Source organism: Rattus norvegicus, chromosome 16 (assembly GCF_021556685.1).
Source record: "Rattus norvegicus strain SHRSP/BbbUtx chromosome 16, alternate assembly SHRSP_T2T, whole genome shotgun sequence".
Classification (NCBI taxonomy): Eukaryota; Metazoa; Chordata; class Mammalia; order Rodentia; family Muridae; genus Rattus; species Rattus norvegicus.
In genome coordinates, this window is record NC_141549.1 from 77,125,063 (window position 1) to 77,151,350 (window position 26,288).

At 46.4% G+C, this 26,288-nt stretch overlaps 2 protein-coding genes and 1 long non-coding RNA gene across 7 annotated transcripts in view; 1 reads left to right on the forward strand and 2 right to left on the reverse strand.

Moving 5' to 3' along the window:
• Positions 1-3,026, reverse strand: part of Ank1 (ankyrin 1) — a 179,656-nt gene extending 176,630 nt beyond the window's left edge. For 3 of the 6 annotated variants that reach the window (XM_087588433.1, XM_087588417.1, XM_087588413.1), the window contains exon 1: positions 1,994-2,908. In XM_087588433.1, the coding sequence (XP_087444559.1) occupies positions 1,994-2,119 (126 nt within the window). In that variant the 5' untranslated portion in view covers positions 2,120-2,908. 6 annotated transcript variants of the gene reach the window in all.
• Positions 1-26,288, forward strand: part of Erich1 (glutamate-rich 1) — a gene marked incomplete at its 5' end in the record, with an annotated part of 52,793,804 nt that overhangs the window by 46,254,503 nt on the left and 6,513,013 nt on the right.
• On the reverse strand, positions 9,722-25,354 carry LOC148000619 (uncharacterized). Its single transcript, XR_015640442.1, has 2 exons — positions 25,302-25,354; positions 9,722-10,271 (listed from the first exon to the last, which is right to left on the reverse strand). It is a non-coding gene; the product is annotated as an uncharacterized LOC148000619 (long non-coding RNA).

Sequence of the window (26,288 nt, forward strand, 5' to 3'; positions counted from 1 at the left end):
CGGCATGAAATACAAACAAAGCACCCCCAAATGCCCCCATAATGTGTCCCCTGATAAACAATATGTCCTGAGAGTTTACATCATTGTCATCAGTTTGGGTTAAAACTTCCTTGTTGTTCAATCACAGCCTCTCGAGACACTGCAGAAAACCATGAAAATCTCTGTGGAAGGTTTCCGAACACCGACTGACGCAGTATGCTGTGACCAGCTAGTAAGTCAAAACAGCGCAATCCAGGGGCAGGGGAGCCTGTTATCACCCAGGGCAAAAATGTGGAGCAACGTTTACCAAGAATGCAAAGACAGAGACTTAAGACGTAGAACGAACCTCCAAATCACTGTGTTTCACATGGCGTTCCATCAGTTAAGGAGAGATGAAATTAAAGAGAGGTTTTTTTTGTTTTGTTTTGTTTTGTTTTTTAATGTTAGTTGAACTGGTATCTCTGGTGTCTGGAATCTGAAGAGGAAACTCCAGGCAAGAACTGAGGTGAGAATGTAGAATTGAGTTTTCCTCCAAGATCAAGAACAGGAATGGGGATACAGAGGCCCGACACCATTGCCAAGAAAGTGGAGGAGTGCTAGGCTCTCATAGGAGACTTCCCTGTCTAACCTACGGAATTGGCATCTGAGACCCTAACGTGGGATTCTCCCTCTAAGTGGAACCAACCCAAACTCTGATTCACTATTGCTTTGGGAAAGACCTCTTGCTTAAGGAGTGTGTCATGCTGAAATTACTATTTACACACAAGATGCCAATATTGGGACAGGGGGAGGAAGGGGCAGGGAGGAAGGGACACGATTGTATTTTACAGAGTCATGGGAACATCTAACATGGTGACTCCTCAGGTTAAGAGTCAGAGAACATCTCGCCTACCCAGCGACATCTCCAGGTGTCATATCAGTCCTGCCACCTACTGCGAAGTACACTGTCCCCTACACTGCTGTCAAACGCAGCTTCCATATTTCTTTCTCAGAACGAGTCAGTTTCAGGGAGGGAGTCTTTCTTAGGAAAGGGCTGGGTCTCTGTGGAGAAGCTCCATGAACCCAAATTGCCTAGCCAGGGGACGTTCCGGCAGGCCCACATCAACTTCTCCAGGTTTTAATGGCTCTCCGAAGCTAGGGTCCAGCTCTACCTTGGACTCCCAGAATTCCATCCACGTTCTCCTAGCCTGTGCATCCCTGCGGCTCTAGCAGGCGGTTGAGTGCCCTGCTTAGTCGCTGTGGACATCCAGGTGCTTGTAATTAGACCGTGGGTCTCAACTAAGGAGGTTCTCGGTCTGCCATGATCTGAAAGAAGAACTGCAAACAGCAACAGTTGCTTTCGGGGATCCCTGGGGTGTCAGCACAGACCCTTGTCCCATGAAAGACTGCCCCATAATGACCCATGGAAGAGCCCATCTCCGACCAGGCCTTGGGTCAGGCTGGAAAAGCTCCAGCGAGGCTTCTAAGGGAATTCCTCATCCCTGCCGCCAGTGCCTCCTCTGGAATGACCTTAACATAAAATGTTGCCAGATGCCCAAGGGGTGAGTTGCGTCTTCCAGGTCCACCCGCGGACCCACGGGGTCAGGAAGGGCTCGGGAAGGGCAGTCGTCCCAGTTTGTCCTGAGAGATCTGGAGGAAGATGCTCTCTCTCCAGCGGCCCAGGAGAACTCACTGGTCACCTGAGCAGGAGCGGACAGTACCACCTCTGGAGCTCCTGCCGTGTTCACCCAAAGCAGCCCCCCTAGAAAGCCAGGCGAGCAGCCTGCGCCCCGCGGTGCAGCCCCTTACCCGCTCCGCTACCCCAGAGGCGGCAAAAGTTCCTAGGGAGCGCGCGGGCCTCTGTTCAAGGTGCTGAAAGGAGTCTCGGGGCGGCTCGCCCGAGCCCCCAGGCCGCTCGCTGCTCGCCGTGCCCGTCTCCCCCCTGCCGCTCCTACGGGGTCAGCCCGAGCGCTGCCGGGCGCCTTTCCGCAGCTACTCCGGGAGCCTCGGTGCGGGGCCGCCGCCGCCCCCTTACCTTCTTCTTGCGGTCACGGGAGCGGTTCCGCCGCTTCCTGTTGGATTCCTCCTTCTCCTTCTGCTCCTGGAGGGCCTGCGCCTCGATGTCTTTGATTTTCTTCAGCTGTTTGGCCGCCTGAGCCATGGCGGGTCGCGGTGCTCGGTCCCCGCCTCCCGGGCCCGCGCCCTCTGCGAGCCGGCGGCGACGACACCCTCCCGGGAAGAGCCGGCTCCCTCAGCTGCGCAGGGCACGAGCTTCTCCCCCGCGGAGGCGAAGGCTGCGGCGCCAGGGGGCCCGGGGCGCGGGGCGGAGGGCGAGGAGAGGCCGGCGCGCGGCTACCCGAGCCCCGGGGTGGCGCCTCCCGCCGCGGCCGGAGCTCGCTCGCCCGCGCCCCGCACCGGCTCTGGGCTCGCCGCGCGCCCTCGCCGCGCCCGCCCGCCCGCCCGCCAGCCCGGGCCCCCCCTCTCCTGCGGCGGCGGCGGCGCGGGGGGCGGGAGGGAGGAGGCTCGTACTGCGGCGCGGGCCGCGGAGGGCGGACTCGCGGGCTCGCAGGAGGAGCGGGGGCAGCTCGGCGCGGCCGCCCCACCAGGCTGGGCGCGGGGCGCTGCGAGCCGGCGCTGGGTCCCCACTGCAGCGGGGTCCCGGGGTGGGGATCGCCGGACGCCTTGGGGGAGACGGGAACAAAGCGGGGCCGCTCCGCCCGGGCCCGGCGACCCTGCGGACCGGTGTGCCTGACGGCGGAGGAAATGCCACCATCGCCCGGCCGAGCTGCGAGAGCGTGGCACACGGGCGCCGCTGCGGCACGGACTCCGCTAGCGCCGAGCCTGGCCCGGGCCGCCCTCCGGGAAGGGCCGCGGCTCCTGGAGGAGAGCTTGATCTGCCCCGGTCAAACCAAGTGGGCCTTTCCTTTGCATCTTTACCAATTACACTTAGAAAACGGGTCCAGCGTCAAGTCCATTCTTTCTCTTTTTCACTCGTTTTGGACGGGAGTGGAACTGGGTCTCCTCATCAGGGACCGCCCACCCTGCAATACCAGCTCTCCCCCACCCTCCGTAGGTACTGTGGTCTGGACCGGTGTTGAGATGCTGTTAAGAATCTTACCAGTTGGGGTCACGCAGCTACCAACGTAGGCTGTAGGAATGGGGAATGGCTTAAGCTCGCTTCACCACTCAGTCATGTGACAGGCGGGGAAACTGAGGCCACGACCTATGACCTTTCAGTGTGGTGCAGGTCCCAACCTACTCCTTCCCTATCCCACAGGATGCTAAGGACCGGTGTTCGAGACTTAGAGAAGTTATTATGAAACGGCCTGCTTCCTCCTGCCCCGTCTGTTCCCCCCACCATCTCGCACCCCTCCCCCCAGAGCCTGTACAAGATTTTAAGCAGCTCTGGTGAGCAGCAGACGGAGTAGTGCTAGGTACTGTCCCAACCCCCTTTCTCACAAACACATCTCGCTCAGTGATTTCCACTTCTGTCTTCCCCACTAGGCACCTGACAGAAAGGAGGGTGCTGGCTAAACACAGGGGTTTGACAGGTCTAACTACTGTCTTTTCCCAGGGGTGGGTCCTGAGTCTTCTCACTGCAGGCATAACCACGAATACCAACCCCACACGCAACTCTGATGGTCGTGTAGCCACCTTTTGACCACGTAAAGAAACTAGAAGTAATTGATTCGAAATGTATTTTAAGCCTGAATATCTCCCAAATTATCGTTTCAACATGAAGTAGATATATTATTGATAAGATTTTACATTATTCTGCCGAGTCTTTAGAATCTGGTCTATTCTCGTCTGGATTCAGATGAGGCACATTCCCTCACCACCACAGGCCCCTCGATAGACAACAACATATCTTGACTGTGACCAGCCCGCCCAGAAGCACACCCTCTAGGGCCCCAGCCCCATGTCTTCTACATCCCTCTGACCACCCACCAGTAAGTCCCTTGACTGTCGTCCTGTCGGTATGTACAAACAGCTGTAATTATTGTTACTTCCCAGAGAAACGCCCTTTTTGTTCCGAGATGGATATCGAGATCTACTATCTACGAGGTTCTGAATGATGAGCCCCACCCCTAACCTCCAGTTTTTCACTCCTGGTCTTTTCAGTACCCTCGTGTCATCTAAAGGTGTCGGAGCCATTCGCACCAGAATCTACATCCCCTGCTTCCTTCCTCTGCCCAGACTGCTCTGTCCGTACTCGACCTTCATCCCTCCCAACTCCCACATCAGCTCAGTGGAGTTCAGAAGCCCCCAGAGAGACAGCCTTTTCACTGTAACCGAAAAGGTGCTCTCTCATCACACCTGACGTGTATCCTTTTACATTAGTGTGATCGGATGGGTTGGGGCGTTGTCTCCTCCGCTAGATTTTTTTAAGCTCAGTGAAAAGAGGCAAAGAGCTTTGTTCATAATCGCATCTTCAGCACCTTGGCCAGTGCCGTGCATTCAAGGGAGCTCAGTGGATGGAAGTTTAAAAAAAGCAAGTCAGCTTTGTCCTGGTTTAAGGAACAAGAACTAAAATGGCAGCACTTTCACTGCGCCGAACGTCTCCACTCTTTGACCGGTGGGTGGATACGAATGAGGAGCAGGGAGGTTAAGTAGCTTTCCTGAGATCACACAGCTAGTGGAGAGACTCACGAAGACCAACAATCTGGTGACAGAGTCTGCCCTCACCATCCCATTGCCTCTGAAAATGCGTGAAACCATTTCTCTTCCTAGTCCGTAAACAGGAGCAGTGATGATGCCTCCTTTGAGAGACATGGCAGAAGGCGCAGGGCAGCGCTCCAGTTAAACACGGAGTGAATTTAACCGGTGTTTGTCATCGACACTGCTTTTACCTCCAGTATACAGATGTTTCCTATGTCCCACAATCTCTACAGGAGCCCTTTGGGGTCAAAAATACAACAAAACAAAATGTCTCTGAGACTTGAAGTGAAGCTGTCCCTGGAGTCACCACTAAGGTGGTGGCTCTGGACATATGCAGTTCCCATGGGACCGGGTGTAAGTTCTATTCATGTTTTGGGTCCCCTTGTCAGGTGCTTCTCCTGGGACTGGTGATGTACTGGGAGACCTCTGCCTTAGAGAAAGACTCAGGAAGGTATAGGCTACGGTCATTTGTTCAACAGGTTTAGCCTGACCCACAGGGAAGCTGTAGGACATAGCAAGTGCGCCCCCCTACATGAATGAGGATGTGGGTGAGGCCAACATGGTAGCAGCTGGAGGGAGTACCTCGTTCTTGGTGGGAACACTACTCAGGTGAGGTGGTTTGAATAAAAATGGCCCCCACGGGCCCTCAGGTAGTGGCACTGTTAGGAGATGTGGCCTTGTTGGAGGAAGTGCCACTAGATAGGTGACGTTTGAGGTCTCAAGCCAAGCCAGGCCTGGTGGCTATGTTCTCTTCCTGCTGCCTGCTGATCCCAGTGTAGGACTCTCAACTTCCTCTCGAGTGCTGTGTCTGCCTGCATGCCACCATGCTGCCCACCAGCATGATAGTGGACCAAACCTCTGAAACGGTAAACCAGCCCCAGTGAAATGCTCTCCTTTAATAGAGCTGCTGTGGTCCTGGGGCATCCTCACAGCGACAGAAACCCTAACTAGGATACCAGGCAAGTCCCCATTACCACAAGCCATCTGTATCCCCTGCTAACCTGAGTGTAGACCGGAATCTAGGCATTGCCAACCATTCACAACGTATTTATCAAAACAAAATATGCCTGCAGCCTCAACATCAGAGGCTGAGGCAGGGGGATCATGAGTGTTTTTATAGGGAGAGATTCTGTTGCAGGCCAACAGAAGCATCTGTCGTGGTTTAGATATAAAACTAAAGATTTTGAGGGACCAGCCTCCCGTGCTCAGAGGTGGGTTTGGGGGCAGTGGGTGGGTCTGAAGGGCTCTAACTTCGTGAGTGGATTGATCCACTGATGGATCCCAAGTTTGACTAGACTATTGGGAGGTGATGAAACTGTAGGAGATGGGTCTGGGTTGGAGGGAGTGGGTCCCTGGCAGTGACTCTTGGAGAGACATCTTGGCCCCTTCTGCTTTGTTTCTCCTCTCTGTTGCTTGCTACCCTGGGGTGTGCATCCTGTACCGTACACCCTCGCTGGCACGATGCTATGCTTCACCGCAGGCCCCAACAACGGAACCCCAACCTTGGGCTGGAGCCTCTGGACCCAGGGCCCAGATAAGTTCTGTCTCCTTCCAGTTTTCTCTCTCTGGCGCTTTGTGCCAGTGACAGGGCTGTGACTAGCAGAGCATCGCCGCCCCTGTTTTCCAGAGAAGGAAGCTTAGGCTGTGTGCACATAAGTCATGTTCCAAGGAAGCAGAAGCAGAGTTCGGGCCCAATATCCTGAACGGAGTTGTGGTTTGGTTATGAGGTCTCGCTCCGAAAGCCCGACTTAAGACAGACCATCGAACGCCCAGCTCTGCCAGCGATGAACCGGATCTTTGTGGGGGGCTGGTTTTAATTGTTGACCTGATAGGATTCAAAACCACAATGGAAACAAATCTTTGGGAGATTTTGTTTAGAGTAGAGTAATTGAGATGGGATTGAAGAGTGGACGGGAGCGTTCTGTAGACTGGGACCCAGGGCTAACTATAAAGGAGAGAATGAACTGCTGAACCTGGGCGTTCACTTCTCTCCACTTCCTGATGACAGATGCAGTGCGACCAGCTGCCTCGGGCTCTGTGATGGACTCTACCCTAGAATTGTGAGCAAAATAAGTAAATAAATAAAAAGAATCCCATAACCCTCTTTCCTTAAGCATTTTGCCTCAATTACACTGAAAAGAGCAGGTGGCATCTTCCAAGGAGCAGAAGCGATTGCAATTACCAGACACATAAAATAGTACAGCCAGCCAGCCAGAAGTCCAACGCAAAGCCCACGTGACATCGAGATCAGGTAAAGAGCTCCTTTGTGTACGTAGCTCCAGAAGGCCGCCTCTCACACCACAGCGCAGCTCTCATGGTGTCTGGGCTAGGATTAGGGAGGAAATTTACTTGTGGTTCTCCCGACCATTCCTAAGGAATTGTCAACCCCTGAGCCACCCCGACGCGCGTTTCTAACTCTGAGGTGAGGGTGACCACCCTCACTTCTTATTGGGCTTGGACAGCCCTAAGGAGTTTCTACTTCCTGTTTCCATACAGAGGTCTGTGTTTCAGTGGGACCTTTTCATTTATCCGTTTAATAAGGAGACGGGGAATCCACTTTCTATTTCTGCGTCCTCTACGATTTCCAGCCAGCCCTCCCCCAACTCCATTCTCTAAGCATATGGTTTCTACAACCGGACCAAATTATGTTTTTAAAAGGAACATTATTAATAATTAATACAGCTTCCCAACATAAAAGCTGCCTCCTGAACTAAATATGAACAGCTAAAGCAAACCGGAGCACCAGACACTCCTGTGCACTTGTTTAGCGTAAGAACGGCTTGCCGAAGCAGACCTCCGGGTCACTTTCTACTTGACAGACGGGAACCAAGGAACTGAACTTGTCTGTTTTCAAGCTCAAGCCCGTGGGCCTTCGACCAGAACTGAAACAGTCTTCAGAGTCTGTGCTTTGGCTGGTGTATGTGGACGCACATCCTAACTGAAGCCCAATCTGGGAATCTTGTCTATCCCGTCCTAAACCCCAGCTCCTCAGGACAGAAGCAACTGCCAAATATCTGTTTTCCTGAGACCTCACGACAGAGCAGAGGCTGTGGCTGACTCCCTCTGAGATGGGCACCGGTCATCCATCACTACGCCAAAGTAAGAGAATGAATAGAAAGAGATGTTTGTTTAGTCCCCAGCTCTGGAGACAGAACATCTAAGACAAGGTGACCACCATCGGTTCAGCATCTGGTTGGCTCACCGTGTGGCAGCTGGTCTTGTCATCAAAGCAGGCACCAAAGGGAGAGACTGCATGCAGGACTGGAAGCCAGAGACCAGCAAAGACCTGGATGGCTCCCTTTCAAAGGGGCTCATGAAAACTACACCACTTCCTTCCTCTAAGGCAGCGGCATCACATGGCTGTGTAACTCTGCATTGATCCCTTCCTTGAAGTTTAGTTCTCTGTTAACGCCTTGCACTGGGCACTGACATTATTTGAATACAAACCAGGGTCATGCATTGGATGCTTGGTCCCAGACATGGTGACATTTGGGGAGGTAAGGCTGGCTGGGAAAAGTAGATCACTGAGGTCAGAATTTTGGGAGTATGCTGACCTAGGACGCTGTCCTCTATCCTTGAGACTCTGTTTTAGTTATCTTCCTGTTACAGGGACAACATGATGTGATTTGAAAAAAATAAAATAAAATAACTGGGGAGAAAAGAATTTATTTGCTTTTCAGGTTTCTGCCCATCATCAATGGAAGCCAAACCAGGAGCTCCAGGCAGCAACCTGGAGGCTGGAACTGCCCATGGCTCGCTTAGCCTGCTTTCTTAGACAACCCACACGCCCACGGGTCACACCGCCCACAGTGGGTGAGATGCTCCACATCTGTCATTACTCAAGAAAATGTCCCCATCGCCATGCCTGCCGGTCAGTCTGCAGGAAGCATTCCTTGACCGAGGTCCTGAACTCTAGTTGGTGCCAAGTTGACAAAGAAAGCATCCAGCACAGACTCCATGGTTCCTCTGGTGCATGGGTCAGCAGTGGAGATGAATCGACATTTGGGACTTAGAGGGTAGCAGTTGGGTGCCATTTTGAAGAGGGATGCACTGTTTTAAACTGGGCTCTCTTGGGGGACCTTGGAGACCAGTCACAAGTAGGGAGCCTAAATTAAATCTGCCATGCTCCCAGGGTATAAGTCAGCCTGGGGTGGGGGGCAGTGTCCAGCATCTGTCAGAGCTCTCTTCCCTTCTTTGCACACCAGAGGTCTTTGTTGGTCACAGTAGTTTTGAAGACTGTGGGCTGGGCATGTTGTACTGACAGGAGACTACCCAGATCTTACCCCCGGAGTAGCTAATGCCCTGGGTGAGAGATGTCCTCAGAGCAGTGTGAATAGGGGACGCTATCATATCATACTGAGAGTCGTGTGGGTAGAGGGTCTGTCTCCACAATTCCTCAACTGTCTAAGCGTCAGCCAATCTGCTGGTAGGATGGCATCTGGGTATCCCTTGGACCTTCAGTAGTCTCAGACTCCATTGCAGTAAACGGTAAGTAGGTTGTTCCAGAAGTTGGCCCATGTGCTGACCTCAGCCCATGGACTTTCAACCTTTAGGGTTGTGAGTTGAGACATGTGTCCTCAAGCACAAAGGGCACGCTCACATTTCCCTGTGCACCATTTCATGAATCACATGGTGTGCTAGTGCCTAGCCTTTCCCCCTCTCCCCAACAGAACATATGGCTTTGTTTGTGTTGTTTGCTCTTGTTGTTGTTGTTGCTACATTTGTGTTCTCCAGATGAGTGGTACTGGGGATTGATTGGGCCATCCAGGGGCTGGAGAGATGGCTCGGTGGCTAAGCTCACCTGCTACTTGTTAGGGTTTTGTCAACCGGATATGAGCCAGGGTCATCTTGGAAGAGGGAACTTTGGTTGATAAAATTCCTCTATCTGATTGGCCTGTCTTTGGGGAATTTTCTTGATGTGGGAGGGCCCAGTTCACTGCAGGTAATGCTACTTTAGGGCGGGTATAAGAAAGCAGACTGAGCATTCCGGGGCAAGGAGACCAGCAGCACTCCTCCATGGCCTCTGCTAAGTCTGCTGTGGCTTCCCTGGGGATATTTCCTGTGACTCAGGATACGAAGTCAAATAAGCACTTTCCACTCCAAGTTGCTTTTGGTCATGTTGTTGTTGTTGTTGTATCACATAAATACAACCCATAGCTAAGTTAGAAATTGGCTCTAGGGTCCATGGAATATTGTTGTGACAGACCTGACCACATTGTTTTTAGGGTGACTTGTGGAAGAACTCAAGAACTTTGGGCTGAAAGCACTGTTGAGTGTTGGTCTTTCAATGGAGAGCTTGAAAGATAAGAATTTTCAGAGAGATACCGATCAGGGGAGTCTGGATTGTGACATTTCAGAGGGAGGCAAAAACTATCAAGGCCATTTATGTGACATTTTGAGTTAAGAATCTGCAGTGTTTGGTTAGCAGGGGCTAGAGAATCATCTGTGATTAACGAGAGTCCAGAACCACTGAAGTGAGTGAAACCTTTGCTTTGCTGGGACACTTGACGCTGGTCAGCTGGAGCTAAGGAATTGGTGGTTGAGAGACCAGCATCACTGAGTGAAATCTTCTGGGAGTGTTTCCTCAGGATCAGCACACCTGAGGGGCACCGCATCATGCTGGCAGCCAAAAGATGCCAAAAAGCCAAGCGATCCTAAGCAGAAAGAGATACGACACTCATTATTATATATGTCTGATCTCAAACTACACTATAGACCCACAGCAAGAAGACAGATTGATACTAGCCCAAATGTAGATGTGTGCAAACCAGCGGGTTACAATGAAGGGACCAGAAATAAATCCACATGGCTACAGTCACCTAAACTTTAACAAAGGTGTCCAAACATACGTTGTGGAGAAAAAGAGCTTATTCAAAAAATAGAGTTGGAAAAACTGGATATCCACATGCAGAAAGATGAAGATGCCCTCCCCTACCCCTTCCCAGTCTGTCACAGGGATGGCTAATCTTGGTTGTCAACTTGACACATCTGAGAAGAGGAACCCCCCAAAACACACATCATCATCTTTCGTTGTTATTGTTTTTTGTTTTTGAGGCAGAGTCTTACTGTCTCTGGCTGTTCTGGAACCCACTATGTAGACCAGGGTGGCTTTGAGCTCATGAGATCCCCCTGCCTCTGACTATTGATGCAAAGCCTGTGCCACTACACCTAGCTAGAAGACGGACCTTGATTGTAGAGCTGCCATGTTGTGGGGATGGATGTCTGTGGGGTATTGTCTTGACAACGAATGCATGTTGAAGGGCCTAGTCTACCGTGGGTGGTACCATCCCTAAGCAGGTGGATCAGGGCTATATAAGAAAGGTAGCTGATGTATCCATGGGGACTGAGTTCCACAACTCTGCATTTTGTGTGGTTGTGGTTCTGTGGTGGTTCCTATCTGTTGCAAAGAGCAGTTTCCTTTATGAGGAGTGAAAACTACACTTGTCTGTGTGTATAAGGACACATGGCTATAGATTACTATTAAGAATCATGCTGGTTTAGTAAATTAGTAGTTGTAGATTCTCCTTGAAGAATCAGTGCCAAACTCTTAGACTGAGTGGGTTATATTTAAGAAAACACGTGTATTCACTAACAATTGATTTTAAAAACAGAGTCCATGAATTTGAAGAAGAGTGGGATTGATATGTGAGAGGGTTTGGAGCAGGGAGGAAAGAAAAGGGGGGATGTTGAAATTATATAACAATCTCAAAAACTGAAAAAAATAAAAAGAAAGGAAGGGAAGGAGAGAGACAGAGAGAGGGGGGTGCAGAGGGGGTGGGTAGCCTGGGACAAGCCACAGAGCAGCCTTTGCCCGTGGTTCCTGTCTTGAGCTCCTGTCCTGCCCTCTCTCAGTGATGGACTGCTCTACACGAAAGCACAAGATGAAGTAAATCCTTTTCGCCCCCAAGCTGCTTTTGTTCATAGTGTTTATCGCAGCCAGAGGAAGGCAAACTAGGACAAGTCACTCTGTATAGAAGTCAGTTCAGAGTGGATCAAAGGCTTCCGACTCTGGAGCTGCTGGAGGCACACATGACAAACACTTCACGGTGCAGGCAGAGGCAGGCAAGGACTTTCTGAGAAGGCCTCCAATAGCTCAGGAGAGGAGTCTAACTGTCAAATAGGCTGCTGTGGAATTAAGAGGCACATCAAAGGAAATGGCACTGTGAAGAGACAGCCCACGGAGAGGAAAACTTTGCCAGCTACACATCCACCAGAATGTGTCTAGCATCTATAAAGAACACTGAAGGTTAAGAGCCCAAATTCATTCAGTCAACAAATAGGCTGGGGAACTGAATAGGTAATTGTCAAAGGAAGTAATACAAATGACCAGGAAGTATTTCCCAAAATGTACAGTATTCTCAGCCGCCAGGAAATAACAGAGCCAAACTACACAGAGACTTGCCCCAGTCAGCATGGCTACTCAAGAAAACAGGTAACAACAAAGCCTGGTGAGGACATGGGGGAAAGAGCCCTCATTCGATATGGGTGGGAATGTGAAGCGGAACAGGCACTATAGACATCAGTGTGAAGATTCCTAAAAGACGGAACATAGAACCGTATACTGACTTCATACTTCTGTGTCCACACATGCTTTGCTACAGTAGCCAAGGAATGGAACTGAGGTAAAAGTCCATCAACTGGTGAAGGGATAAGGAAAATGCACAGATGTATACAATGGATTTCTATTCAGCTATAAAGAATAAAATTATTACATTTGCACGCATGTGTGCGCGCGCGCACGCACACCACACACACACACACACACACACACACACACACACACAAAACAGAAAACCCAGTATGCTGCATAAGCCAAACTCAAAAAGACAGATATCACATGTTTCTCTCTCATATATAAAGTTTATGTTTAAACTTGTAAATGCATGCATATCTAGGGCATGAAAATAAAAAAGAACAACTTGAGAAGGAATTTATCAATGAAGAGGTTCCATGTATGTGGTGTGGTAACAGGCAGGGAACAGCAATGGCAGGGCCAGAGTGAAGAGGAGTAGAGAGAGGGAGCGAATCAGAACAGACTGGCAGTGTAGACATGAGAATGCTACAGAGAAACCCCATTGCTTTCCATGTCTACAGACCCTAATAAAAAAGAAGCTGCCAAGGTTTTTATTTTTGCAAATTGGTCACACTGCTTTGCACCTACCAGCAATATCTATCTGTCCCACGGGCCTTGTCTATCACTGTACATCATCGGCCTTGAGGCTGAGGTAGAGCCCAGTGGCAGAGCCTTGGGGTCTCTGTTGTTTCCACTGTGGCCCTGTGAAGTGGCATTCCTCCATCACTAACGACAGGGAGGCTCTCTTCTCACTGCTGTTCAGCCATGCACCCTCTTTGGTGAAGTTTTGTTCAAAACTCTTGCCTGTTGAAAAGTAATTAGATTATCTGTTCCTGGTATGAAAAATTCTTTGTATGCACAGTTTCTAAAAGAGGGGTCTTTTGTGAGATATATGCACAGTAGTAAATCACGTGTCTCCTTGGCTATGGCTAATCTCTCTCTCTCTCTCTCTCTCTCTCTCTCTCTCTCTCTCTCTCCCTTTCCCTCTCCCTCTCCCTCTCCCTCCCCCTCTCCCTCTCATCTATCTATCTACCTATCTCTCCTTCCCTCCCTCCTTCTCTCCAGCTATCTCCCTTTTCTTCTAAGACAGGGTCTTTCTATGTAGCTCAGACATTAGACACATTATATAGTAATGTAGTGTTCGACTGTTCGCTCTACATAGTCACGGTTCTATCTGCTTTGCCAGCCTAGAGAATCCCTTTGCATGTATGACTTGCCTGTGTGACCCCCCTATTGTGTCTGGTGGGTGGGCTGCCGTATGCTGCTATTAAATTCTTGCTGAACTAAGAAGCCAGCTGCATGCCTTTCTCTAGGTTTATTTATCTGCATGTATGTGCACATGTGAGTGTGCGGCTGGGGATAACCTTGCGTTGTTGTCATCGGGATCACCTCATTCATGACAGAGTCTCTTATTGGCCTAGAGCTTGCTAATGATGCTAGGCTGGTGAGTTGGCAAACCCCAAGAATCTACCTGGCATTGCTTTTCATAGCACCAACATGCCCAGAGTTTTGACATGGGTACTGGGGATCACTCCGGTCCTTGGTGCTGGGGAAAAGTCACATGCTTTACCATGCTTCCATCCGTCCTTAGCTTAGTATCAGTGCAAGAGCTGGATGATAGGACACAAATGACTTCAGCTCTCCTGGATACCCCCAGAACTGACCAAGGGCTCCATGTGCCCGGCAGCAGCCACGGTCTGGACACTTCTGCTAATAGAGTGACGACTCAGCCACTGCTCCTTCTTAGAGTTTCCTGTTTCCTGTATTCATTTTAATTAAGGTCACGGATTTCCATCAATATTTCTTTATCTAATTTTAAATGATTTTGTAAAGCATTTTAAATATTTCACTACGACATTTGAAGATTTTCAAAATAGCCAAGGAACAGTAAATTAATTAAATCTACCAGTTTCCAAACAGCAGCTACGGCCGAGAGCTGAGCACTTGTGAGAGAGAGCACAGCTCCTGGGAACTCAGTCAAGCAAGGGTTTACTCTGAAACAAATGTCAGTATAGCCTTTCATCTTTACATGTTAGGGCCTAACTCTAAAAAGAAAACAGCCTTTTCAAAGAAAAACAAACAGCTTCCTGCTCTGTCATAGCACACACCAACCCCTCTTCCTAGTGTTTGCTTTACTTAGCTTTGCGTGGTAAACTTCTGTTCAAACTGTAAACACACAGAGACACATACAGAGACATTCAGACACACAGAGGCATACAGAGAGACACATGCAGACACACACACACACACACACAGACATACAGAGAGACACATGCAGACACACACACACAGACACAAAGATACACAGAGACACCCACTCAGACACACACATGCACTCACATCCTCTCTCTCTCTCTCTCTCTCTCACACACACACACACACACACACATACAACCACACACAAATACAACCACACACACACAGACACAAAGATACACAGAGACACCCACTCAGACACACGCATGCACTCACATTCTCTCTCTCTCTCTCACACACACACATACAACCACACACAAATACAACCACACACACACACTCACACACATGTGTACATAGACACACACATACAGATTCACACACAGATACCCACTTAAGACACACACACACAGACACAGACTCTCAGACACATACATCCACTCAGATAGACACACACACACACACACACACACACTTTCTTAGACAGGCAGGCATACACACACACTCACATAAACACATACACTCAGACACACACAGGTACACACATTCCCTCACATATACACACGCACATACTCAGACAGGCAGACAGGCAGGCAGACACACACACACAGATAGACACACTCACATACACATACACACTCAGGCACACGCACACACACACACACTCAGACAGGCAGACACACACACATACACACACACACACACACACACACACACACACACCACCACCACCACCACACTTTACCACATCCCCGGTCTTACCAAATACACTGTTTCGGTTATCTGTGCTGTTGCATTTCCACTGACTTCTGGGATTGAGTTCCTACCCTGCCCCTGTGCCCCTGGGCCTCCACTGTTACTCCCTGCACTTCGTCCTTTATGCTTTCTAGCCTCTCCTATGCTAACTTTCTAGTTAACTACGCTGACATCGTACTCCTGCAATGATGCTTAACATGTTCTTCTGTGTCTTAAGACTGATCACCGGAGGATCACTCCCAGCCAGGTAACATGCATCTGCGAGCAGCATGAAGAGGCCCCGGGGGTTTCTTTGCTGTTATTAACAGCATTTGATCCCCTTCACCTAGATCCACCGTTTTATCTGGTAGAAAATATAATTCAGCTTAAAATAGGCCTTATATCTCCATTCTTCATGGTCCACAAATGTTATTACTTTTGCACATACATGTGTGTGTGTGGTATGTTTGGGGGTGCATACATGTATCTATGAGCATGTGTGTGTAGCCAGAGGATTACGTCAGAGATCCTGATCACTCTCCATTTTATTGACTAGAGTGGGTCCCTCTCTGAACCTGAGGTCACCAATTTGTCTTGTCTTGCTAGCTAGTCCCCAGATATCCCAACTCCACTGTTTATGGTAGATTTCAGGAGGCTGCTGTGCCTGCCTCAGTCTCCTGGCTTCTTCCCTCTGCACTCTGGTCCTCAGCCTTTCCAGGCAAGCGTGTTGTCCGCCAAGCCACTCCCACATCAGTCCACGAGTTATTTTAAACACATTTCTCATTTCTCCATTTCTAAACATCTGGGATGTTTTTTTGTTTTGTTTTTGTTTTTTTGTTGTTTTTTTTTTTTTTTTTTTTTTTTGCTACAGACTTCTGGTACCGCAACACAGCAATCAGAACATTCGCTCTGTGTGGTTTTAAACCTTTAATGTCTGTTAAAATGCACTCTGTTTGTGGGAAATTTTAAAGATAATATATTCGGGTGTTGTTGCATGCTGTGTTTTGGATGTGTCCTCTGTGGCATTGTTTTCAATGATGTATTCCTGTGTGTGTGTGTGTGTGTGTGTGTGTGTGTGTGTGTGTGTGTGTGTGTGTGTGTATGGGAGGGAGAGGGGGAGAAAGAGACACACAGACACAAAAAGAGAGACGAGAGAGACAGAGAAGAGGGAGAAATGTATGTGTGCTATATGCCCAAATGTTATACATCTGAGCATCTGTGTTTGTGCCTGTGGGACCCAGAAAAAGATGTGACTTGTGTCTCTCTATGGCTCTGCACCTCACAGTTTGAGGCAGGTTTCTCACTGACCTTGAAGCTTGCCGTGGCTCTTAGGCTGGCTACCCAGAGATCTTCTGCCTGTCCCGTCAGCCAGTCTCGGGTGCAGGCACATGCAGTCCCGCCTGGTTTTACTTGGATCCTAGGTTTTGACTTCAGGTTCTCTTGCTCTCACAGCAAGCACTTTTACACACCTAGCCATTTCCCCAGCCGTTCTTCTCGATTACCTTATATCATGACTGATATAATCTACCTAAAAGAGATTTTTCAATTTCTACAAGTAGAACTTGAATCTTAAAATACATCACCATGGCACCCATGAATCAGAACAGCTGTAGCTACCTTCATAGGGCCTGGACAACACTGAGTTCCTCCCTAAACATTCAATCACAGTTGAGGAAGGGGCTCATGGACCCCTGCATAGGAGATTCAATGGCAGTCAAGGGCTGCTGGAGAAGAGAAAATCATTGTCTTTAGTGATGTACTCATAGGGAGTTACCTCAACTCCACACCACCCCAGATGGACACCCCTAGTGAAGCCCATGGGTCCCAATGTGAAGAAAAGAACAGGAAGGACAATTAGATGGAAACTTAGCAGGAAGAGACAGGCTTATGGGGTGGGAGGGAGAATAGAGAGAAAGGGAAGAGTAAGACCAGAACGTGTTGTCTACATTTATGAAGTTGTTAAAGAATAAGCTAGGAAATTTTAAATTTCCACTTTCTTATTTACATCAGTGCACTCAAATCCAAGGGTTCACGTACAAACCCAACAAGACACTCACCAGATCCCAGAAAACTAGAATGAATGATATCAAGGAAAACTAAGTAAATAGAAAGATATTTCATGCTCCGAGCTAGAAGGACTCAATAATGCTAAGATGTCATTTCCTCCGAACCTTATCTATAGACTCAATACAATCTGAATAAAAAGCTTTCAAGCTAGAGTCTGGCGTATGAACAAACTGATCCTGAGGTTTAAATGCAAGTGATCCAGTATTGTCAACTCAATACGGAAGCTGAGAGTCATGATGGGCACTGCCTAGCTGACTGGCACACTCTAGAGTAACTGTGCTCGAGAGAGTGTGGTAAAACAAAACAAACAGCTCCATCAGTGTAGTCAGTAACAATACGTGAATGTAGCACAAAGCCCAGAAATAGTCTGGGTGTTTGAGTAATTGACATACAGTCAATTTCATCAATAACTATACATCAATAACAAACTCAATAGAACTGACATTTGACAAAGGAGCAAAGGTAGTTTTTTTCCAACAAATCTGGAACAACTTGATAAGATATTATCTGAGAGAGAGAGAGGGAGAAAGAGAGAGAGAGAGAGAGAGAGAGAGAGAGAGAGAGAGAGAGAGGTGAAAGCATAAGGAGAAGAGAGGAAGGAATAGAGGAGGGGAAAGAGGAGGAAGGAAGGAGAGAAAAATACAGATGCAGACCTAACCCCATTCCCAAAACTTAATTCCAAGCAGATTGTAGGACTGAGTGTAAAATCAAAGACAACAACAGGAGAAAAGTTAGACAGCCTCTCCCAGCACAGCAAAGCACATGCAGGGCCCCATAGCTCTCACTGACCCTCTCAACCCTTCCTCCTAGACCATCTCACTCTTTTGTGTCAACCACTGACCTGAAGAAACACTCTCTTCCAAGATCCCACACTTATCTAGGATTCAGAGTGAATGAAAGAAACCAAAGAATAGAACAATGGACCAACAAAGATGAGGCCAGGTATCTACAAGATATTTCAGACTTTGTAAGTCCATATGCATAGGCCCCAGCACAAAAATCACAAACATGAATGGCTATGACATGGTCCCTCCTGAAGTCAGCAACCCTACAGCAAGAGGCCCCAAGAAAACAATTTAGCTCAAGCGTAAACAAAGACTGCAAAGTAGCAATTACAAACATGCCCAAGGACCCTAAAAATGATATGAATATGGAAACTGAGTTAGAGACCCACAGCCAAACACTAACTGAGCTTGAGGAATCCTGGGGAGGGATGGGGAAGAAGGATCGAAGGAGCCAGAGGGTCAAGGACACCACAAGGAAAACTAGAGAATCAACTAGCCTGGGCCACAGGGACTACCAAGTAGAAAGCTTGACTGGGATGACCAGGACCCTCTGTACATGTAACAGTTGTGCACTTGAATATTCATGTTTCCTAAAGTGGGAACAGGTGCTGTCCCTGACTATATTGGCTCCCTTTCTCCTAACTGGGCTGCCCTGTCTAGCCTCAATAGAAGAAGATGCACCTAATCTTACTACAATTCGGTATGGCAAGGTAGGTTGATATCCATGGGAGGCCTCCCCTTTTCTAAGAAGAAAAGGAGAAGAGATGAGAGGAAAGGGAGGGGCTTGGAGGAGAAGAGAAAGGGGAAACTGCGATTGGGATGTACAGTGAATAAATAACTTAATAAAGAAGTGATAAGAATAAATGCCTTAATGAAAACACAAGCAGTTAAGTGAAACAATTAAAATGATTCAACACATGAATGCCAACTTTAACAAAGAAATAGAATCACTAAAGAAAATTCAAACAAATAAAACTAGAAGTGAAAAACTCAGCACAACAAACAAAAATATCAGCAGCAAGCTTCACCAATGCATTACAAGACATGGAAGAGAAAATTTCAGGTCTTGAAGACAAGATAGAAGAAATGGATAACTCAGTTCAAAAAAATGTTAATTCTTAAAAAAAATGTCCAAGCACAAAACATTCCAAAAATCTGGAATACAATGAAAAGACAAAGATCTATGAATATTACATATAAAAAGGAGAAGAAACCAAGGTAAAAATTACAGAAAGTATTTTAAAGAAAATCAAAGAAAAACATTTCCCCAATGTAAAGAAAGAAATGCTTATCAAGGTAAAAGATAGACCAGAATATTCAACATGATAAATAGTAATCAAAACACTAAATGTACAGAACAAAGAAAGGATAACAAGACCAAGTAACATATAGAGGCATAGCCATTAGAATAACACCTAACTTCCCAATGAGGACTCTGAAAACTGGAAGGGCCTGGACAGATGTTCTGCAAACTCTGAGGGATTATAGATCCCAGCCTAGACTTCTATACCCAGCAAAACTACCAACTACAATTCACAGAGAAAGAAAAAATTCTTCAATGAAACCAAATTTGAATGTTCTATCTATTAATCCAGTTCTCCAGAAGGTACTAGAAGGAAAACTTTCTAGAAGGAAGTACAAAGAGGTCAACTACATCTGAGTAGACTCAAGTGATCAATATTCCAAGAACAATCAAGATGGGGTAAAATCCATTACAACAACAAAATATCAGGAATCAATAATACTGCTCATTAACAACTCTCAATATTAATGGTCCTAATTCCTCGATAAAAGGAGAGATGAACAGCCTGAATTTGAGAACAGGATCCATCCTTCTGTGCTGCATCCAAGTAGTGCACTTCAGTTCAGAGGATGGGGAAGGGTAAAGCAAATAGACACAAGAAGCAAATAGGTGAAGCTTTTTAAATACCAGGTAAAATAGATTTTAAACCAAAACTAGTAAGAAGAGATAGGATAAGATACTTCACACTTATTAAAGGGAAAACTACACCAAGAAGACCTTACAATCCTAAACATTTGTGCACCAAACACATAGACACCCAAATTCACTGAACAAAAAAACCCAAAAACTACCGTAACTAAAACCCTATGTTGACCCTCACAAGCTGATAGTGGGAGACTTCTCTGTCCTACTCTTGCCAATAGACAGGTCATGCAGACAAAAACAAAACCGAGAAACGCTGAAGTTAAGTAGCATCACAAATCAAATGAACTTAGCATTCTACCACACACTAAAAACATACTTTCTTCTCGGCAGCTCATGGAACATTCTCCAAAACTGACCACATGTTGAGACACAAAACCTGTCTCAACAGATATAAGAATTTGAAATAGCACCCTGCATCTTATCTAGTCACCAAGGAGTAAAGTGCACGTCAACAACAAAGGCAGGAGAAAATAAATATACACACTCCGGGACACTGAACAGCTCGCCACTGAACGAAAGCTGTATCAAGACAGAAATCAACATGGAAACTAATTTGTTGTTTTGATTTGTATGAAGATAAAAACATGACATGCCCACACCTAAGGGACACAATGAAGGTAGATCTGAGAGGCAAACAAAGCAAGCAAACAAACAAAAAAAAAAATTGAGAGATCGCATACTAGTAACGTAACAACACACCTGAAAACTCTAAAACAGCAAGAGGAAACAATACTAACAAGGAGTAGATGGGAAGAAATAATAAACTCAGAGATGAAATCAATGAAGTAAATACAAAATAAATCCATGAAGTGAATAGTTTGCTCTTTGTGGACATCAACAAGACTGACAAGACTTTAGGTAAACTAACCAAAATATGGAAAGAAAAGATTCAAATTAATAAAATTAGAGCTGGAATGAAGGATGCTACAACAACACCAAGGAGATTCAGAAACTCTTAAGGATACACTTTAAAGTCCTGTATTCTGAGGACTCCTGTGCCCCGTCATTCTCCAGGGTGAGTGCCCCTCTTCACGTCTTTTCCATAGTCTATCAAATTTAGCCTGGGTCCCGCAACTAGCTCTCAGCCTAGTCTGCCCTTCCCTGGCTTCACCACAGAGGAGCTCTAGGCTCGGTCCAGTACCCTCCCTATCTCTCTGCCGTTCCTTAGGATCCCCCTCACCATACCTACACTTTCCACTTAGGCCCATCTATCCTTCCATTCCCAGAAGCCCATCCCCTCTCCAGCTCAGTCCCCTCTACTCATCTGGCTTCATTCCGCCCAACCCATTTTTCAACCTCTAGGCCCAACCTGCCCCAACGTCCTCTCATCTCTCCCCCTCTACAAAAATACTTAAAACTAACAAAGGAAGTCCACATGCGTAAATCTCATTATAGAAAGGTCAAGCCAGTATCTTCTCTCTGAAACCCACTAGTCCTCTAGAAATGCTTGCCAGTGAGAATTACCTACATGAAGCCCAGAACATGGAAATTTAAAAAACAACCATTAAGCTCCTGAAAAAGATAAAAGGGTTTAAGGAAGACACAAAGAGGTAGATCAACGAAGTCAAGGATAAAGCAGTTAAGGGATGCCCAAAAGAACACGAACATGGGGCTGATGCAAATCACGAAGACGATCCAGAATTTGAAAATGGAATTCAATAAAAAGATGGGAACATTGAAGAGGACTCAATCAGAAGTGAAGACGGAATTAAGAACCCCGATAGCCCAACTAGAGACTCAAAGGAAACCCTTTTGAGTAAAGTGAGTCGACCAGCAGACAGAACATCAGGTCATGAATGTACAGTAGGATCTAAACCAAATAAGCAAAGAACAAGACAAACAAACCCGACGAACCAACCAACGAGGAAAGGAACACATAGGAAGTGTGGGACACCATGATCAAAACCAAACCTTCAAATTATAGGCATAGATGAGAGAGACGAATCCCGGGTTAACGGCATAAATCAGATCTTCAATGAGATCATAGAAGAAAACTTTCCCAAACTAAGGAAGAACACACCCATACAGATACAAGAAGCACACAAAACACTAAATAGACAAGTTAGGTAAGAAAATCCCCGTAGCATATTATAGTTAAAACATGAAGTATATATATAACAACAACAAAGAATGTCTTGAAAGCTGGAAGAGAAAAGTGCAAGTTACATAGAAAGGAAAGGTCATTAGAGTAACAGCTGACTTCCTAGTGGAAACTTTGAAGGTGAAAAGAGCCTGGAGAAAGGCATTCCAAGTCCTAATAGACTATGACAGTCAGCTTAAATAATATATCCAGCAAAAACATCTGTCATGATTGAAAGGACAAGAAAAATGTACAATGACATAAACAGCCTAAAATAATTATACCCAGTAAACAAACCAAACTTAAGGAAAATACAGGAAGGATTATTTTGGGCTAAAGAGAGGAATGAACATAGCAGAGACATTGTGGTATTGAAACACAAAATACCTCGGTTGGGGATTTAGCTCAGTGGTAGAGCGCTTGCCTAGCAAGCTCAAGACCCTGGGTTCAGTCCCCAGCTCCGGAAAAAAAAAAAAAGAAACACAAAATACCACTGAGAACACAACAACAATAAAAAGCAATAACAGTGCTCACAACTAACACACACATTTAAATAATAATCATAAATATCACTGATTTCTGTTCTCCAATCAAACTGATTTCTGTTCTCCAATCAAAAGACACAGAATGGCTGAATAGATCTAACTTCGGCCTACAGGACTCAGATCGACTGAATGGATCTACCTTCTGTGTACAAGACACAGATCGACTGAATGGATCTACCTTCTGCCTACAGGACACAGATCGACTGAATGGATCTACCTTCTGCCTACAGGACACAGATCGACTGAATGGATCTACCTTCTGCCTACAGGACACAGATCGACTGAATGGATCTACCTTCTGCCTACAGGACACAGATCGACTGAATGGATCTACCTTCTGCCTACAGGACAGATTGACTGAATGTGTCTACCTTCTGCCTACAAAACACAGATTGACTGAATGGGTTTATGTCTGCCTACAGGACACAACTTAGCTTTAAAGATAGACAGACTCTTAGAGTAAAAGGATGCACAAAAGTGCTTCAGTCAAATGGGAGCAGGAAGCAGGCAGGTGTCACTATCCTAAGATCTGGCAAAATAGATTTTAAACTAGAACTAGTCAGAAGAGGTAAAGAAGGGGACTTCATTATAATCAAGCAGACAGTTAACCAGGAAGATGTTACTATCCTAAACTTTTATGTCCCAAACTCAGTAACACCTAGTTTCATGAAAAGTCTACTACTGGAATTAAAGACCCAGCTACTACCAATCCATTGATAGTAGGTGACTCAGTTCAACAGACAGGTCATCAGAACAAACGAACAAGAGGAGGGCCATCAGAATTAACTGACATTATACATCAAATGGACTTAACAGTTATCTATGTACTATTCTATCTGAAAACCAGACCATATACATTTTACTCAGCAGCATATGGTAGCTTTTCTAAAATAGATCAGACCCTAGGACACAAAACAAATTATTTATAAGTTCAAAATGATTGAAATCACTCCTTGTATCCTATCTAACAACAATGCAGTAAAACTTAAAATTGACTACCTCTGGTAAATGCACAAACTCATGGAGATTAGACAAAGAAGAAATCAAGACCGAAATTTTTAAAAACAATTAATTTTCTTAAAAAGGGATAAAGTGTCCCCTTGGCTGCAGGGGCAGTGACCAGCTGCTTACAGTAGCCACAGCCAGGGCTGCTCTTTATCATGTGTCCCCCGTCACCAAACTGAGCTGAAATAACCCCTTCCTTCCTTGCTCTACCTTCAACAAGTATTTTGACATAGCAGAGTGAAATAAATAATACAGCCCCTCCCTCCAAAAAGACTACATGCTAAAGTCTTAGTTGTCAACCTGAGGTGATCCTAAGAGGTAATGAAACCTTCCAAAGGTGGGCCTCCTTCCAGGAAGTTAGGTCACTGTGGGGGCTTATATTTGAGGAGGACGTTGGTACCCCAGACACTTCCTCTCCTTCTTTGCTTCCAGTTGTCATGAGACAAGCAAGCTTAGTCTGTCATGTGATGTCTTAATGACATGAGGTTGCTACCGGACCATTGTCTCAAAACACAACAAGGCCAGGTGATCGTGGTGGGAATCTCTGAAACCACGAGGCAAAACAAGCCCTTTATCCTTACAACTTTATTTATAACAATCTTTTTATAATCATGAATAGCTAGTATGGCATATAACTGATAAGCTGGACTTGATTAAAGTAAAAACAAATCCTTTTAGAGTCAATGTTAAGAGAATGATAGGACAAGCCACAGACTTAGAGAAAACATCTGAGGAAAACACACTGAGGAGCTGGAGAGATGGCCCAGAGGTTATGAGCACTGGCTGCTCTTGCAGGGGACCTGGGTTCTGTCCCCAGCACCCATGTGGTGGCTCACGACCATTTGTAGTTCTAGTTTCAGAGGATCTGATGCCCTCATCTGGTCACCATAGGCCCTGCACACACAGACACATGCAGGCAAAAACACCCAAAAAAGTAAATAAAATGACAAAAGCAAAACAAAAAAAAAAAAAAACCCCAGACTTGGCATATCTGTGCCCTCTGCATATCAGGACCAAGAACCCCAGGGTAGCCTCCAGTATGCAGCAAGTTTGAAGCCAGTCTGTGCTACCTCAGACCTTAGGCAACCAAGACACTTCTAGCAAGGGACGGCCACCCTTAAATCAATGAGCATTTAAGTATGCAAAAGATGCTTAAAACTCTATTAAAAAACAACACCAACAAACCAAACTTTAAAGTGGGCAAGAATAGACAGGCACCAGAAGATGAGAGATAATCCTATGGAGGAACACATCGCAGCCTCAGCCACTGGAGAGACGCCATTTGGGACAGCAAGGCCACGCTGCGCGCTCACTCCAACACTCACAATCTGAAGTACTGGCAGGACAAATGTTGCTGAGGATGTGGGACAGCAGGGGCAAAACCAGCTGAGAAGAGAGCTTGGCGGCCTCCTACCAGATTCCTACACATTTAACTTCTACAAAAGCAGTCAATACGATGTAAGGACACAGGAATACTTGAAGTTCACACATTCTCTTTAGTATAAAATGCATCCGTTTTCTCCCCTCCATATGGACTCAGAGAAGATCAAAAACGTATGTCCATAAATGCGTGCAAAGGCATTTTTATTGTATCGATAGCTGTAAACACTGGGAGGAAAAAGGACCCACCTACCTGCTCCGGGTGTGAATAGGTAAACTGTGAACATCCAGACGACGGAAGGCTATTCCCCCTAAAACGATTAGACTATCTAGCCATGAAAAGTCATGACTGGAGTTAGAAACATAGTACCTGAAAGAAATCCTCCTGAAAGGACCACATGAGATGACAAGTAGGTGACTTCCTAGAAAAACAAACAATCGAACGGTGGGATTAGTAAAAAGAACAGTGCGTGGCCGCTCGAGATTAGTGTGGAGAAGGAGTAGGCAGTGCAGAGGAGCTCGGAGGTGCTGAGACCATTCCGTATGATACAACACTGGATACATGTAATCCTGTATTTGTGAACCACACAGGACATAGACTCAGTGTGATGATGTGTGCTGGCCGTAGATTCATCAGTTACGGTGGGAGCTGTTAGACTAAGACAGGTTGCACATGTGTGGGGACGAAGAACGTTTAACTTGAGTTTAAATTCTATGAACCTTGAACTGCACCACTAAGATTGTTAAACAGACAAACGGACCGACCACTATGACTGTGGTGGGACATTTCATTACAGTTCTGTATTATTTTGCCTAGCATACTTTAGACGAATGTTAACGGAATTGTATGCGTTTAAATTTTCATATCCTTCTCACAAATTAAAACTTATGCCATTATCGAGTAGCATCTTTATCTTTTTTTTTTCTTTTCTCTTTTTTTTTTTCTTTTCTCTTTTTTTTTCGGAGCTGGGGACCGAACCCAGGGCCTTGCGCTTGCTAGGCAAGCGCTCTACCACTGAGCTAAATCCCCAACCCCAGCATCTTATCTTAATAATGCGTCTTTGCCATAAACCGCTTCGTCTCAGATTAACACAGCCATGTCAAATTCCCTTTGTCATCTTCTGATATAGTTTGGTTCCTCTTAACATTTTGGAGTTTTCTCAAGTTTTTATTGCCTTGTTTTCAAACAGCACCCAGTATTCTCATAGGGTTTCTTTCCCTAGTTACCTGTATCTTTTCAGTGGAGTCTCTAGCCCATTTACAAATAACTTAATTATTGATGTATTGCACCTATGCTTATTATGAATTTCTAACTACTTGGCTTGATCTCTTATGTTTTCTTGTTAAGGACTTAATA